This window comes from Zingiber officinale, chromosome 9B (genome assembly GCF_018446385.1).
Source record: "Zingiber officinale cultivar Zhangliang chromosome 9B, Zo_v1.1, whole genome shotgun sequence".
NCBI lineage: Eukaryota > Viridiplantae > Streptophyta > Magnoliopsida > Zingiberales > Zingiberaceae > Zingiber > Zingiber officinale.
In genome coordinates this window covers 9,365,769-9,380,503 of record NC_056003.1, presented here as the reverse complement: position 1 = coordinate 9,380,503, position 14,735 = coordinate 9,365,769, and the positions used below count along the sequence as shown (strand labels likewise).

At 34.2% G+C, this 14,735-nt stretch overlaps 2 protein-coding genes across 2 annotated transcripts in view; both read right to left on the bottom strand.

The window, feature by feature from the left end:
• The window catches only part of LOC122022796 (E3 ubiquitin-protein ligase UPL1-like), a 29,147-nt gene extending 21,683 nt beyond the window's left edge, over nucleotides 1–7,464 (bottom strand). Inside the window, exons 1-8 of the mRNA XM_042580911.1 lie at nucleotides 7,078–7,464; nucleotides 6,883–6,956; nucleotides 6,215–6,466; nucleotides 5,906–6,080; nucleotides 4,356–4,442; nucleotides 4,129–4,197; nucleotides 3,255–3,351; nucleotides 2,704–2,786 (exon numbers count right to left, since the gene is read on the bottom strand). Coding sequence (XP_042436845.1) covers nucleotides 2,704–2,786; nucleotides 3,255–3,351; nucleotides 4,129–4,197; nucleotides 4,356–4,442; nucleotides 5,906–6,080; nucleotides 6,215–6,466; nucleotides 6,883–6,956; nucleotides 7,078–7,398 — 1,158 coding nt within the window. The 5' untranslated portion in view covers nucleotides 7,399–7,464. The remainder of the gene's footprint in view (nucleotides 1–2,703; nucleotides 2,787–3,254; nucleotides 3,352–4,128; nucleotides 4,198–4,355; nucleotides 4,443–5,905; nucleotides 6,081–6,214; nucleotides 6,467–6,882; nucleotides 6,957–7,077) is intronic.
• Nucleotides 7,465–10,030: 2,566 nt separating this feature from the next.
• On the bottom strand, nucleotides 10,031–11,195 carry LOC122024985 (uncharacterized protein At3g27210-like). The gene is made up of 3 exons (XM_042583738.1): nucleotides 10,952–11,195; nucleotides 10,518–10,601; nucleotides 10,031–10,428 (listed from the first exon to the last, which is right to left on the bottom strand). The coding sequence occupies exons 1-3, from the start codon at nucleotides 11,067–11,069 to the stop codon at nucleotides 10,091–10,093; spliced, it is 540 nt and encodes a 179-aa protein (XP_042439672.1). The 5' UTR covers nucleotides 11,070–11,195; the 3' UTR covers nucleotides 10,031–10,090.
• Between the last annotated feature and the right edge of the window lie 3,540 nt (nucleotides 11,196–14,735).

Below are 14,735 nucleotides of genomic sequence, written 5' to 3'. Positions count from 1 at the left end.
CTCAAAACATGTCAATATGATGTCAAGCTGATTTCACTCTTCTAATTCCCTTCACTTTGCATGGTTATTTTCAAAAATATTAATATAGAAAAAAGTGAGACTTTGAAGAAACAATTTATAAAAAAAAAGGAACAATAAACATCTGAGACAGATTTGCCAAGAAAATTTCAGTTTTCTCAGTTTGGATTTTCCCTAAACGACACATCATACTTTCTTTTTGCCAAAATAAAATACTTTTTCTCACCACATAGTCCAAAATATCCCATGGTTTGGCAAACGAAAATCTCTTTTTCTTATCTAATTATTTCAATAGCAAAAATTTGTTGAAAAAAAAGGATATAGCAGTGAATTTGTAGGAGTGAGATTATACCAAAGCATAATTAATTTAAAATTGACCACAAAAGAATTTTTCCCAAGTCCTAAATGACCAAAATTTGTTATTTTGGCAAAAAAAATCTAGACTTCCTAGGAGTCCTAAACGGATTGTTCACATGTTTTAAGTTGATAATAACTTTGTCATGGCCTAAATCATAGAATTTTGACTAGAAAATCATGCTAAAAACTTCTCAATAGTCTCTAATAGAGTGTTTGATTTTTTTTGTCGAAACAGATGGCCAAAATCAAAAGAACATCCCTTTTTATTGAATCGTCAAAGAGTGCTCCTTTTTCATTTATCATCAAAACAGCACTCATCCCACCTTAACACATCTTCATTTCCAAAAATACCCTTACTTTTAGCTGTTATTGTAGTAAGATCATAGTTCAATTGTTAGCACGCTCCTTATTCAGGCACGAATTATATATCTACTGCTTTAAACTTAGATGCAATATATCACTAATCTAAACTTTACAAAGTACCAAAGAATCAATTTAATCATTAACTATGCACAAAGGTGCTGTCTTGGTAATTTTTTACTTTTTATAAGTAAATTCAAGTTCAACATCCTCAAACATTGAAATATGCAAACAAATAATACTTTTACAGTGAAATGATTAGGGGAAAAGGAACAATTAGGGAAAGCTATCAAATCAATAAATAACTAGCATATATAGAGTTTTAAATTGTCGTGACTGTGCTATTTAGAGCAAGAGGTAGATAAAGATATTGTCAATCAGATAAAGAGCAGTCAGTTGAATTGGAGAGAAACATCTAGAATCTTCTGTGTTCATTGTGTGCCTTTTAGATTATTTTTTTTTTAAATTGAAGTATGATCAACCACTTATGGTGTTACTGAAAAAGATGATATAACAAATATAGCTGGGGAACAATTATGTTTAATAAAACTTATTCATGTAAAATTTCTACTTCCAGTTTGCCGATTTCATAAGACAAAACAAGGTCATTGAAAATTGAAAAATAAAAAACAAATACTTAACATATCATTCACCTCTATAAAATTTAAATATGTCAAAGAAATCAATGTTAAATATTTGTTTTATTATCCTTTCAACCTTCAAATTTTTATTTTCTTATAAACAACAAAGAAAATAGAAAAATTCTCAAACCCAACAATGAGGGACAGAGGAAGACAAAAGAAAACTTTAATTGGGAGGCGGTGCACTCAGATTCCCCGCTGATCAAGCGGTTGTTGAATATCCATGACCTCATCCTACGGCTACTCTGATTCCCAGCATGTTCTATGCAAAGGTTGGCAGATTGGTTTGAGCAGGACAGAGGTGTGGCTAGGGCTTATGACATTTTTAGGTATCCCAGTCCTAAGAAGCCCTGGGTGAGGAAGTGTGGAAGCCCTACATCCAGCCTAGTCATGAAATTACACTTTGGATGCTGGGCGACTTCCAACCAAAGACAAATTGGACTACATGGAGGATCAGTGTTGTGTCTTTTGTAGGCAGGAAATGGAGTCACACTTATTTTTTTGGATGCCCTCCTGTAGTGATTTTATGGCGAAGGGTCAAAGAGTAACTACAGATGGGGTCGGAGATGTCTACCTACCAACAAATGCTACGAGTCTTTGGGCATGTCTTCAAAGGAGGACGTCTCTTGACTAAAGCCCGACACCTTGAGATGTCGACTTTGATACACTTTGTATAGAGATCTAAGAACACTTGCATCTTTGATGAGGGACAGTTGGAGAGTGAGAAAATCTTTAGAAATGTACAAATGCATATTTACAAGACTTTGGGAGTGTTTTTTGATCTGACATTATGTTAGACATAAGACGCTACTAATTTCTAGTATTGTACCTTGGTCTTGCTTTGATATATATTTTTTACTTATCCAAAAAAAACTCTAATTAACATAATCAAAAAATAATTAAAATTGATTTAAAAGCTTAGCTGTAATTACTGATATAAGCTTTCATAGATTTCACTGGAAGGATAGAGTTAATGAAATTGACCAAAGTAGCTGGGATTGACATATGTTATTCTTTTTTTCTGTTAACAAAATCTGTACTTCAAAGCTTATGATACATATAAATAATTATGGTAACACCAAAAGGTATAAGAAATTTTACTACTGTGATCTTAAGTGGGCTGTGTGTTGCACTCAAACATAAAACATATGCAAGTAATTTGAAAGGAATCTAAAATGGAGAATCAATATGATCTAAAGTGCATTGTGCACGAACAACAAGCGTAAATGCTGAAATATTGTGGAATGGTAAGTAATCGGAAAGGAAGCTAAAATGGTAATCAATCACACAAGATTGCGTGTAGAAAAAAAAAATCAAATGAACATACCTTATCCTTCAGTTTAAAATATCTAAGATACTTGTCTTCAAATTCCTTTTGCTTCTCATCTAGACGAGTAGACAATATGTCTCCTGATGGAAAGAATTAACAAGAACTTCTTTCAAAGAAAATGACATTGGTGGGAAAACTGCAGCATAAAGTAGGAATTGTCTGTTGCTAAATTATTAAAAAATACAGAAATAATAATAGACAACAGAAAAGTTTTACACTGAAAATCCATTGTTGTTGGTGACAAATGGATACATTATATTCCATTTCATAGTATAACCTTTCTCAATTTTAAGGCAGTCTCAAGAAAAGTTCTTGCTTCATTTTGCTGACATTATGGAACATTATACGAAAATGATTTTAAAAAAGTTCACATTGACTCCAGTAACTCATCAAGATGTTTTGTGATTTAAATATTGTTCTTTCAATCTATCAAATATCAAGTCCTGGTCATAGCTATGGTCAACAGAATATGGTTGGATCAGTTGAGAATGTGCTATCAGGAATGTTAATTTTTTCCTTTTTTCTGAGGGGAGGTGGGACAATCATACCTGTAAGACTGTGGAGACGTTGATCCACCAAAGAGCCTTCCATATTAGTTCCAGATACAAAAGCAATATCTAGTTTTGCAGGAAGAACAGTTGAAATCTGGAAGGAAATACAATAAGTTTTGAAAGAAAACAATAACCAAATAACTAAAATCATGAGGAAGATTTTCTATAGATAAAAGAATATTGACTCAACAAACATAACACAAACTTTCTTTTAAATCGGCAATTCATCTATGCCAGTGTTTAGATAAAACCATATTATCGACAATATCCAGAGAATATACCCATTAGATAGATTAAACAGTGAAATTACTCGAGTATGAAGCACCGAAAGAAGACATGAGGATATTGAGGCCAGATAAAGAAGCCACAATAAGATCTAAAATAGTAGTCCAATTCACATTATGAACAAGGTGATTATTAGTAATTATGTGCAGTCCAAGTCTTATGCATTATGATATTTTAAGCATTTATAATCACCATACCATGTCTTGTAACAAACATTCACAAGTTTTCTTCAGAACATTTAGAAAGCAAAGGAAAATTATTTACATCATTAGTATGCCAGATATCTAACTCCAAAATTTGAGCATCTAGAATAGCTTCTCAATATCTAGAAGTTGTGAGCAGAGAATCTCAGATGTCCTTGAATAAAATAAAATAAGACTGAGAAGTCACATCTAATATGTGTCACAGGAGTGGATATCTAATATAATCATGTTGCATCGTGACATTAACACTCATCCAAAGTTTAATGTGCATGCTTCAGAATTACAGTTACCTTAGTCATCACAGTCAAAGCATTACCAGTCCTTTTCCAGAATTCCAACAAGAGAAACTGAAATTTTCAATATAGACTCTTAACTATTAATACCTGAATAACAACTACATTTGAAGATTCTTCAATTGTGTCAGATAGCTGAAGTTCCCCAGTTCTTCTTGCCTTGAGTACAAGCCAGCAATCAAGAAAAAGTTTTAATTAACATTCATGCAATCTTAGCCTTAGAAAAAGAAGGGAAAGCTGAAGGGAAGACGATTACCAAACAAGGACATGTCCTTATCTCAATATATTTTACATCACTGCTAAAAGATGAAACTTACTTGAAATGCAAGAGTACCCTGAACGAGTTCTGTCAAATTGTGCATATGATGGGTTCTGAACCCAGAAAAATGAGTATCCACATGTCTCTGCAAAGCACATGCAAAAACCATTAGGTCAGAATAACTTAATTTTTATACTATAAATTGGCAAGAAGAAACTCTTCACCTAATAGATTTGTATATGTGGTTTAAGAGAAGTACCTAAACTTGCTATTTTAAAAGACTCTGATGTATCCTTCTACTTCATAAAAAAAAAAAAAAAATGAATGACTGCATGTGTACTAAAAAAATTCCTTTTTCAAAAAAAAAATACAAAAGTGAAGTACCTAAACATTTTTAAATACCCAAAATTATATTTATCTCTAGCTATTATTAGTTTCAGAGATAACTTCTAAGACTAAGGGCCAGGACATGTTTTATTTTTTATTTTAAATTTTAAAGGTTATTTTTTATTTTTTAAATAGGTATTTCCTTTTCCCTATTAAATTTTTCCTTCTTAATTTTTTCTCTTTTATTCATTAATTTTTTTCTCCCTTATTAATTTTTTCCTACTTTTATTCATTATTTTTTTCTCCATCAAAATAAATAAAGAGAAAAAAAAATACCTCTTAAGGTAAATAAAGAAAAAAAAAATCTCTTAACTTTAAAGATTATAATCCTTTTCCCTTCTTAGATAAAAATTAAATATAATATAATTTCTAACTCTATAAAATTATATCTCAAATATAACTTAATAATATACATCTATAACGATCAAATATTAATAAAAATATTTTTAATTATTATATTTTATATCAAAAAAAAATATATCAAAACCATATCGGCATGACAAAATACGGAACCGAAACCGTATCATTTCACTCATATACTGAAACTTAGGCACATGTCAAAATTTAAACCTGGGTGCTATTGGACTATACTTATGGGCCCAATCAAAACTAGGTCTACACTAGCTGAGTATTGTCCACATGACCAAAAGTGGTGTCAAATCAGGACCTATAGCTTTGCTCCTATAGATACAAGATATCTTGTAAAAAAATATAACTTTGAAACTCTTTCCAAGGGCCTTTGATCAAGGTTACTTTTATTGTGAAAAAAAAAAAAATCCTCTCGATCAAGACATAAATTGTAAGCACTTTTCTTTGCCTCAACCGATGCAGGATCTTTCCATCAAACTTTGCCAAGTCCCTTGACAGTTTAAATAGCACTTGGCAAAAGAACTAATTTCTGGATTTAAGCTCCTGACTAAATCAAACTTATTGCAACTATATATTTAGCGAAAACATTAAAATTGGATAATCTAATGTAAACATGGAATGTATACTTATAAAGTAAGTTCAGTTCATTTGTTACAAATATAAGATGAAATGTGACCTATCAAGTAAAAGAACAAAGTAAAATAGTGGATTTAGAACTTCAACATGAGAAGGTATACAAGGCCTATACTAACATCTGAGAATGACCAAAAAAGTGCAGTATGATACCACCATGACAAGTCTTAAAAAAAGATGCATCAGGTTATGTTATTCAGAATCTACTGAGGTCTATACCTGGGAATCTAAATGCAGTTCCCAACCTCCAATATCATTGCGTGTTCCAAATGCCAGTAGGGTGGCATCACGTGTTTCAAATAGCTGCTTCTTTACATTTAAAGAATTTCCTTCCTCATCAGCAATATAAAAGAAAAGGTGTGTAGTCTCTTCATTGCCCTCATGTACAATTGATCTGTAAACGAACCGAATGGGAAATTGATCATACCACAAGATTGGAAGAATCCATAAATCTAAAAAGCATGATACTTAGAGATGTAATAAAGTTCAATGTTTGATAAAATTAACTGGAAGAATGACCAAAATTACTTTGCATTCTGTAGATCCAATCTGACAGCCCAGTCACCTCCAAAGCCACTTCCTTCCTTCTTCTCCTTTAAGAAACTAGTTGTGAATGATAATCCATGATCGACAATTAATTGACGACCATAGCTCCTACCATTGTGATCTTTCCATCCATATGTGCTTAGATCATCAGAATCTTGGCAAACATGGCGAAGAAAGTACTGACCATTTCGCATGCTTATCCACATTAGTCCAGCAATTAGTGACTGTGGAGTTCTGCAGAGACAGCAACAGATCACTCCCAAACAAATGCTTATAAAAATATTACTTGGCTTTCTTTCTTTAAAGGAAATCTACATGTAAATCATAGAATATATTTAAGTAACATTCAACTTTAAAAAAGTCACAAATTAAGAAAGAAAAATTATAAAGATTTGTAGTGTTTAGGGTTCAGGTATGAAAGTAGCTAGTGCACTGAGAGATTCACAAAATCCTTACTCCTTAGAAATATTCCAACTTTATTGCTGACATCTCAAAAGAGAGCATAAAATTTTAATTACAAAGTAAGTCCAAATGCACGATTACTCAACCCTACTTGCAGTGGTTCCAATCAGGTGCCAAGCTAATTCAAGAAATATGTTAGCATCTTCTATTGAGTTATTGGGGAATAAACAACCACAAAAGGAAGTAACCTTGCTCGTATTCCGAAATAGACATGGGGCCGGTATGTGCCCCAGTACAGGCTTTCCTTATGCTCTCCTTGAAACTGCAACCATTCCAAATATTTTAAAATACATCTTTTTTCCTTTTTTTCAGATGATTAACACTGAACTTAAGACAAATTCTCATAGATGATAACCTCAATTTCTCATAGATGACAACCTAACCTGGGCAAGATCCATCATCTTAGAGGCCTGCAAAGGGGTGACAACCCTCCTCAACCTCATCAAAGCCGGAGACTCGTGCCAAGATTCCCAATGATGATTATAAATCAACAAAAATACAGAAATGAAAGCCAGGAACCCAAACCCTAACCATAGAAGGGTCTTGAGGCTGACGTCCATAAGACGGATGGGGCCATGATCGCGGCTCCGAACCTTTCTCACCGCATCCACAGGGCGGGAGTCGCGGTGGGATTTTCCGTCACTGGCATCTATAGTCGGCGGCCGCCCCCGATTGCGGGCCGTCCGTCGACTACCTCCGCTCATGGCCGTCTCCGTCGACACTCGCGACGAATTGATCGACTTGTCAGAAGCGCTGAGATGGATACGAATCAATACAAATCCTTAGTTGACTTGACTTGTTAGAGAATTTTACCAAAACATACCTTCAGATTTAGTATATCTCAAAATACATCTCAAATTGATTATTAATTAACTTTCCCTATGGACAGATGTGCATAGAAAAATCGCTTTTACGGAACCCAATAAGTTTGTAAAATTATCAAATTACGTTGGTTAATTTGAAAATGACGAAATTATATATGCTATACTGATTTTCCCCTGTTATTAGTTGAATCAATTTTTTTATTATTCGAGCCATTTATTTTTGTTCATGAGCCGATTTCAATTAAAATTAATTGATCAATCGATTTCAATTAAAATTGATTGATCAATCAACTTCGAAATCTGGAGATTTCAGAATTATATGAAATTAGTTTCTATGTGTTCATCTATTTATCTCGATCATATTTATGTTCTCAAATATCAATTCGACCTGATATATTGAAAGCAATGAGTTTGTGAACATAAAATTGGATTCTGAAAATTAATTCATGTTCAAAAAATCATTGCTCCCAATATATTAGGTGAAATTAATATTTAAGAGAATAAATATAATCGTGAGAACTAGACTTCGAACACATAGAAATTGATTTCATATCAATCAAAGATCGTTTGTCCATCAAATAATTTTTCCCAAAATAAATATTTAAAAATCGATTTGATTGAAAAAAAACTCAATCTAATCGATTTCCAAAAATTCATCATGAACAGTACTATTTTAAAAAAAAAAATTGATTCATGTTGAAACGAATACTATACTCAACATATTATGTCAAATTAATATTTAAGAGTATTTATATAATCAAGAGAATTAAATTAACACATAGAGACATAATTTCATATTATTCCGAGGTCTTTAGGTCAATCAAACGATTTTGGACAATTTTAGCCAAAAGCGACTAATGGACAGGCTGATGGACCTAGAAACCTCGGAATAATATGAAATCAATTTCTATGTGTTTATCTAGGTTTTCTGATTATATTGATATCCTCAAATATCAATTTGACTAGATATATTGAGAGCAATAATTTTTTGAACCTAAAAATATATTCAAAAAACTAATTCATGTTCAAAAAAATTATTATTCTCAATATATTGGATTAAATCGATATTTGAAGACATAGATATAATCAAGAGAACTAGACGAACACAATGAACCTAGTTTCACTTCATTTTGAGTTCTCTAGGTCCATCAATCGATTTTGATCAAACGAACCAACACGGAGGAAGTAAATCACGGGCGGGGAATGAAGTAAATTCATGTCCTATGAGTTGTTCTAATTCTTATAATTATATTCATATTCTTAAACATCAATTTGACATAATATATTGAAAGCAATGATTTTTTTAATATGAATTAATTTTTCGAACATATATATGATAAAAAAAAAAATCATTGCTCTCAATATATAGATCAAATTAATGTTTGAAGGTATTTTTATAATTAGGAGAACTAGACGAATACATTGATTTCATGGCATCCGAAGTCTTTAGGTACATCAGCTGTTTTGTCTAAAATCGGTTGATCGATAGATTTTTCGAAAATCGATTTGACTGGAAAATATTCATTCGAATAGATTTCCAAACTATTTGAAAAATCCATTAGAAATCGATTCGGTTGAGTTTTTTTTCCAGTTGAATCGATTTTCAAAAAAATCCATCTATCAGTCCATTTCGACCAAAACTAATTAATGGAGAAATTGATGAACCTAGAGATCTTGGAATGATATGAAGTTTATTCTTATGTGTTTGTCTAGTTTTCTTGATTATATGCATGATCTTAAACATTAATTTGACCTAATATATTGAGAGCAATGATTTTTTTAGTTTTTCGAACCTATTTTTATGTTCAAAAATCATTGCTCTCAATATATCGAGTAAATTGATATTTGAAGGCATTAATATAATTAGGATAACTAGATGAACACATGTGAATCGATTTCATATAATTCGAGATCTCTAGGTTTCGAAATCACTAAGCACCCGATTTTGATTGAAACCAGCTGATGGAAGAAAATGGTTCGACTAATAAAAAAATGATTCGACTAGGAACAGTAACAAAGATAAAATCGGTATAGTATACATGATTTTATTATTTTCAAACTAACCTAAGTGATTTAATAAAAAATCCTTCGTCACATTAAGCGATATTTCCATTCGATAAAATTCAATTATTGCTAGATTCATCTGTCATTATTTTTAGATTTTGTTTTATTTTTTTAATTTATTACAAAATATATAATCATTTAGCATATTTACTAATACGTAAAGTTTTTTTTTTGTATTTCCTTTTCAATTGCATTATCAATGGAATAGAATAAAGCAACATTGAATACTGGAGATGTGGCGGAAATCAAAACAGTTTATCCTAGCTAATTCGGCCAGCTTGGTTCATCCTATCGAGTCGACTCACTCGGATCGGTCTGAGTTGATCCGGAATGGATTGTTATCCGGTTAAACAAGTGTGAATGAACAAACTATTGACTATACAAACCTATTTGATCAATTCCCATTGTCTTTCGAATTGAAATCAAAATTGGAAAGGCGAACAATCCATTCAACTCATAAGCATCTGTCATTCTAATTTAAGCATAACAAGAGAACAGGTTAAGCAAACTAGAGCTCATTAACATTGCGGCTCCTCCTGTCCTTGAAACTCAGACTCTGCACCAAGCTTGACAAGCAACGCTGCTTCGGCTTCATTTTTTTAGCTTTCTGATGACTTGAATCTTTATGATCTGGAGAATTAATGTCATCTTGGCATGGCTGTCCATTGACTTTCAACTTGTGATTGGCATCGTTTTGTTTGATTTCCAGTTCATCTAGTTGACTCTCCTGAAGAAGTTCAGCAAGACTTCTTTTCCCATAAGTCGGAGGCTCAGAGATAACTTCAGGAAAACTAGTAGGGGAGAAGATGTTGCCCGGTTGATTTCTGGAACTGGAAGGAACGAAATCTAAATATGACAGGAAAGAGAAATCTTCAAAATTGGTAAGAAAGTTGAAATAAAAAGTATAATCTGAGACTTATATGTGATCTTACAACCTCCATTGACACTGACAAAATCATCTTCACAATCTGAATCTACTAACCATGTCTGTGAATCAAAGAAGGTCTCATCCTTTGTACCTAATAAATATGCAATGAATCAGCACATTAGAACACATTTCTATCTGTTGGAAGTACATTAAACGCATTGTCTCTTCCTAGTCAAAGTGGCGGTCCCATAGATGAATCAGATTCAAAAGAGCAACCACCAGCAGAGCATTAAGGAATCATAAAATAAAGGTAATTTTGAAATTTGATCTACATAAGGAAAAGATACTCAATATGAGCTTACTAAGAAAAGTTCTACTTTTTAACTCCAAAATAAAACTGAAGAACATGTTAACTGTAAAATAGAATTGCATACAAAAAGCATCCAGATGAATAAGCAAAGAAATCAGATAGAGAAACAGGAAGAAATGCAAGGGCAATACCATGGCCGGCGCTCTGTCTCCTGGAGTCCAATTGTTCACTATTGACCACCTTGTCCTCCTCTGAGGATGCAGTCAGGAGCTGCCTTGCCTTGGACACAATTCTCAGCTTCAGTTTCATGAGGGAATGCGAAAACTTGGGGACTTGCAGAATTGTGAGACAGAAAGGAACAAGAAGGAAAGCGCTGACATAAAAAAAGATGCAGTTACAGGGAAACAAAAGCAAGTGTGTGAGGGGTGGTGGGTTTGAAAGAGATAGTGACAAGCAAATTTGCAGAAAGCTTTATGGTTCAATGGGTCCAACTGGAAGAGAAGAAGGGCGGTAGATGTGGTCTTGCATGTGCTGAGAAAGTGGACTTCTTTGCCAATTGTTTCAGCCACATGTGTTCATGTCTACATCACTAAAATAATTCACAAGATATGCTCTGCTAGTTGACGAAGTTTGTACCTGTTCACTGGTTGCATAAATTATTCGTTTTAATGATCATCTTTTTGTTCTACATCCAGATTACGATTAGGAAGCCCCAAAAATTTGAATTCTGATTGTGCTATCATCATTTATGAAAATTATAAACAAGTAGAACGTGCAGATAGAGCAGCTGGACTAGATTCACGATTCCAATGCAATTTATATATCTATAGAGTTGGTGGGGAATGACAATTTATGTATCCCTAGAGAATGATAAATATATATAGCGTAATGAATCACCTATGTACTACAATGAATGATAAATAACATGTTTTCACGGGCTGACATAATTGATACTTACATGAGTATTTACTTCAATAGATCTTACGATCAATTCTTAGCTAGTGTAAAAATATCTCATTTAGTATCTGAGCTGCTTAGGGTGAATGATATCACCTTTTACTTTAGTGAATGATAAATACAAAATTGATATCTGCATGGGTGTTTCCTTCAATAGATCTTGAGCTCAATTCCAACTGGTGCAAAATGTCTCGTTGAATGTATGACCTCCTTCATGCAAAGGACCGTTGTACTAGGGCAATATGCCCTTTGTGATTTCCTTACATATATCTTGTCGTGGAATCAATGATACTGAACTGCTTGGGGTAAACAATATCACCTTTTACTTCAATCAATGATGAATAACAATGTCCCCACAAGTTAGTGCAGTTGGTACATGTATAAATGGTTACTCCAATAGGTCTTGGAATCAATTCACATCGGTTGCAAAATGTCTCGATGAGTATCTACCTCCCCATGTAAAGGGCCACTACACTAAAGCAAATGTCCCCCTGATTTACCCCTTCTAGAGAGTGTGGAGTCGCCTTGGAGAGGTCGCTAAGGTGAGCACTTCATTTTTGCTTCAATGAATGATAAATAACAATCTCATGTAAAGGGTCGCTGCGCTAGGAAAAATGTCCCCTATAATTTATTTGTCTGCATATTAGCGTGGGGTCAGCGATACTGGCTGCTTGTGGTGAGCAATATCACCTTTTGCTCTAATGAATGATAAATAACAATCAATAGGCAAGGGTTCAAGTCTCGGTTACGGTAAATAACCTTCCCACTTAAGGGGTCACACAGTACCTAATTTACCTCACTTCAATTCACTGTGGGGATAGTGATAAGTAGCGCTTGGCGTGAGCATTATCACATTTTTGTATCAATCAAATGAATGATAAATAACAATGGGGCTTGTCACCAGAGAGACGAGTTCGGATCCTCTGTCCTGAACTCCCGTGTCCCCTCTGTCCCGCTCACTGATCGAATGGATCAAATCACATTTCAAGAATGCTTTGCACATCACAAGGGATCTTACACACATCTCAAGAATATCACGACCGTCTGATCGACAAGGGGACACGGGAGTTCGGGACAAAGGATTCGAACTCCTAGAGAGACATGATTCAATTCTTGGTAAGTGCAAATACTATTTTGGGTTATCTCGTGCTCCCTATTTAGGAAGGTCGCTCGATTGAGATGGAATAAGCCCCCATAATTTACTCCCTTCCAGAGTGTGTGGGGTCGTCCTGGAGGGGTCACTAAGGTGACGACTTCACATTTTGCCACCATGACTGATAAATAATAAGTCATGAGACAATGATGCAATAGTAGAGCGTATTCTCAGTTTTTTAAATATTTAAGGACTGATCAGTCCCAACTTTAGTAAATTAATGGATGAATTTCTCTTAATATGTAGTTAACCTAAGAATACTGAATTGATCAGTCATCCGCTACAAGTGCATCTCGATTTATCTTAATTGTCGATAGAAAATTTATATGGGTCAAATTGATCATCCCGGAATTAATTAGGGTTGACTAGATATATAGGGTCAACTTAAAAACACGGAATGATAAATAACAGTCAACTATATCAAAACAAAGTAAAAAAAATGAAAACTCGAATATTTAAAGAACAACAATATCGTTGAAAAGGAAAAAAACTCATGAAAGACCAAATCATGCTTGGGTTGAGGCGCCATACCTGCGTGCGCCTCCAATGTGGAAGACTAAAACATTCTTTCTCCGTTAAATGACCAATTATCAATGAGAGTTTTGAAAAGTGGCTCAACTCTCTAGGCACGATTAAAGAAAAGAAAATATAAAATAATAAAGTAGACAAGTAAGCAGACAAAACTAAAACTAATATCTAATCAATCGGCTATACCTCCTTTGAAGGAATGTTCATGGTTAGAGGCGCTCGACCTTATAAAGCTTCTAGTATATGAATAACCGAGCGAAGGTCGAACAAGCACAAACGTGTTTGTATACGCTCGGACGAGCAAAACCTGACTGAGCTTAGAGGCGCTCGGCCTTATCAAACTTCTAGTATATGAATGATCGAGCGGAGGCCGAACAAGCACAAACGTGCTTGTATGCGCTCGAACGAGCAAAGCCCGACAGAGCTTAGAGGCGCTCGGCCTTATCAAGCTTCTAGTATGTAAGTGACCGAGCGAAGGTCGAACAAGCACAAATGTGCTTGTAGGCGCTCAGCTGAGAGCCTCTAATCTTCTAGTATATGAATAACCAAGCGAAGGTCGAACAAGCACAAATGTTCTTGTATGTGCTCGAACGGGTAAAGCCCGACCGAGCTTAGAGGCACTCGGCCTTATAAGGTTTCTAGTATATAAATGACCAGTCAAGATATGTTTCAGGTATTCTTTATACATGATTGGTTTAAACAACCAATCAAGAAATGCTTCGCAAAGGTGTTCTCCTTATATGATTGGTTCAAACGACCGGTTGAGATATGCTTCATAAAAGGTATTTTTAATATGTCATTAGCTTAAATGACCAGTCGAGACACATGTAGTAGATTATTTTATAACAGCCTGGCAAGTTTGGCGGAAAACATTCTCTCGAAGCTTCTTCAATTGCAGGGGTACATTCTTCTGCATATTTCATTAAAATGAGATGTTATAAACGACAAAAGAGGTACATCTGGGATATGAAAACGATTACTTGAAGAATTATTGGTAGAGGTTCAGGTTGTACTTTCTCTATCTTCTAACAAACTGGGAATCACTTCATGATTGTGGAGGTTGTATGAGGTGGTATAAAAAGGGGAGTCCTTTCCGATGGCAAGGTATGTTGACGCTCACAAACTCTGTCATCTAAAACTCTACTTCTTTGTACTTTCATTAGAATACTTCTGCTCCTTCCACTTTGAAAAGAAAGAACTGACTTGAGCGTCGGAGGACCTAGCTAGGGATTCTCATCCCGGTCTTAGATCGCTAATGGCTAATGCTTTGTTGGCTCGTCACGCTATGTGCAAGATCGTTGAGAAGCCCCTCCGGATTTTCAGAAGTTCATCTTCCT

Excerpts from the sequence above, each read along its gene's own strand:
- LOC122024985 (XM_042583738.1), bottom strand. The coding sequence starts at position 11,069 with ATGAAACTGAAGCTGAGAATTGTGTCCAAGGCAAGGCAGCTCCTGACT. Across the intron at positions 10,602-10,951 it reads GAGACAGAGCGCCGGCCATG|GTACAAAGGATGAGACCTTC; the intron begins GTATTGCCCTTG and ends CATATTTATTAG. Across the intron at positions 10,429-10,517 it reads TTTTGTCAGTGTCAATGGAG|ATTTCGTTCCTTCCAGTTCC; the intron begins GTTGTAAGATCA and ends TGTCATATTTAG.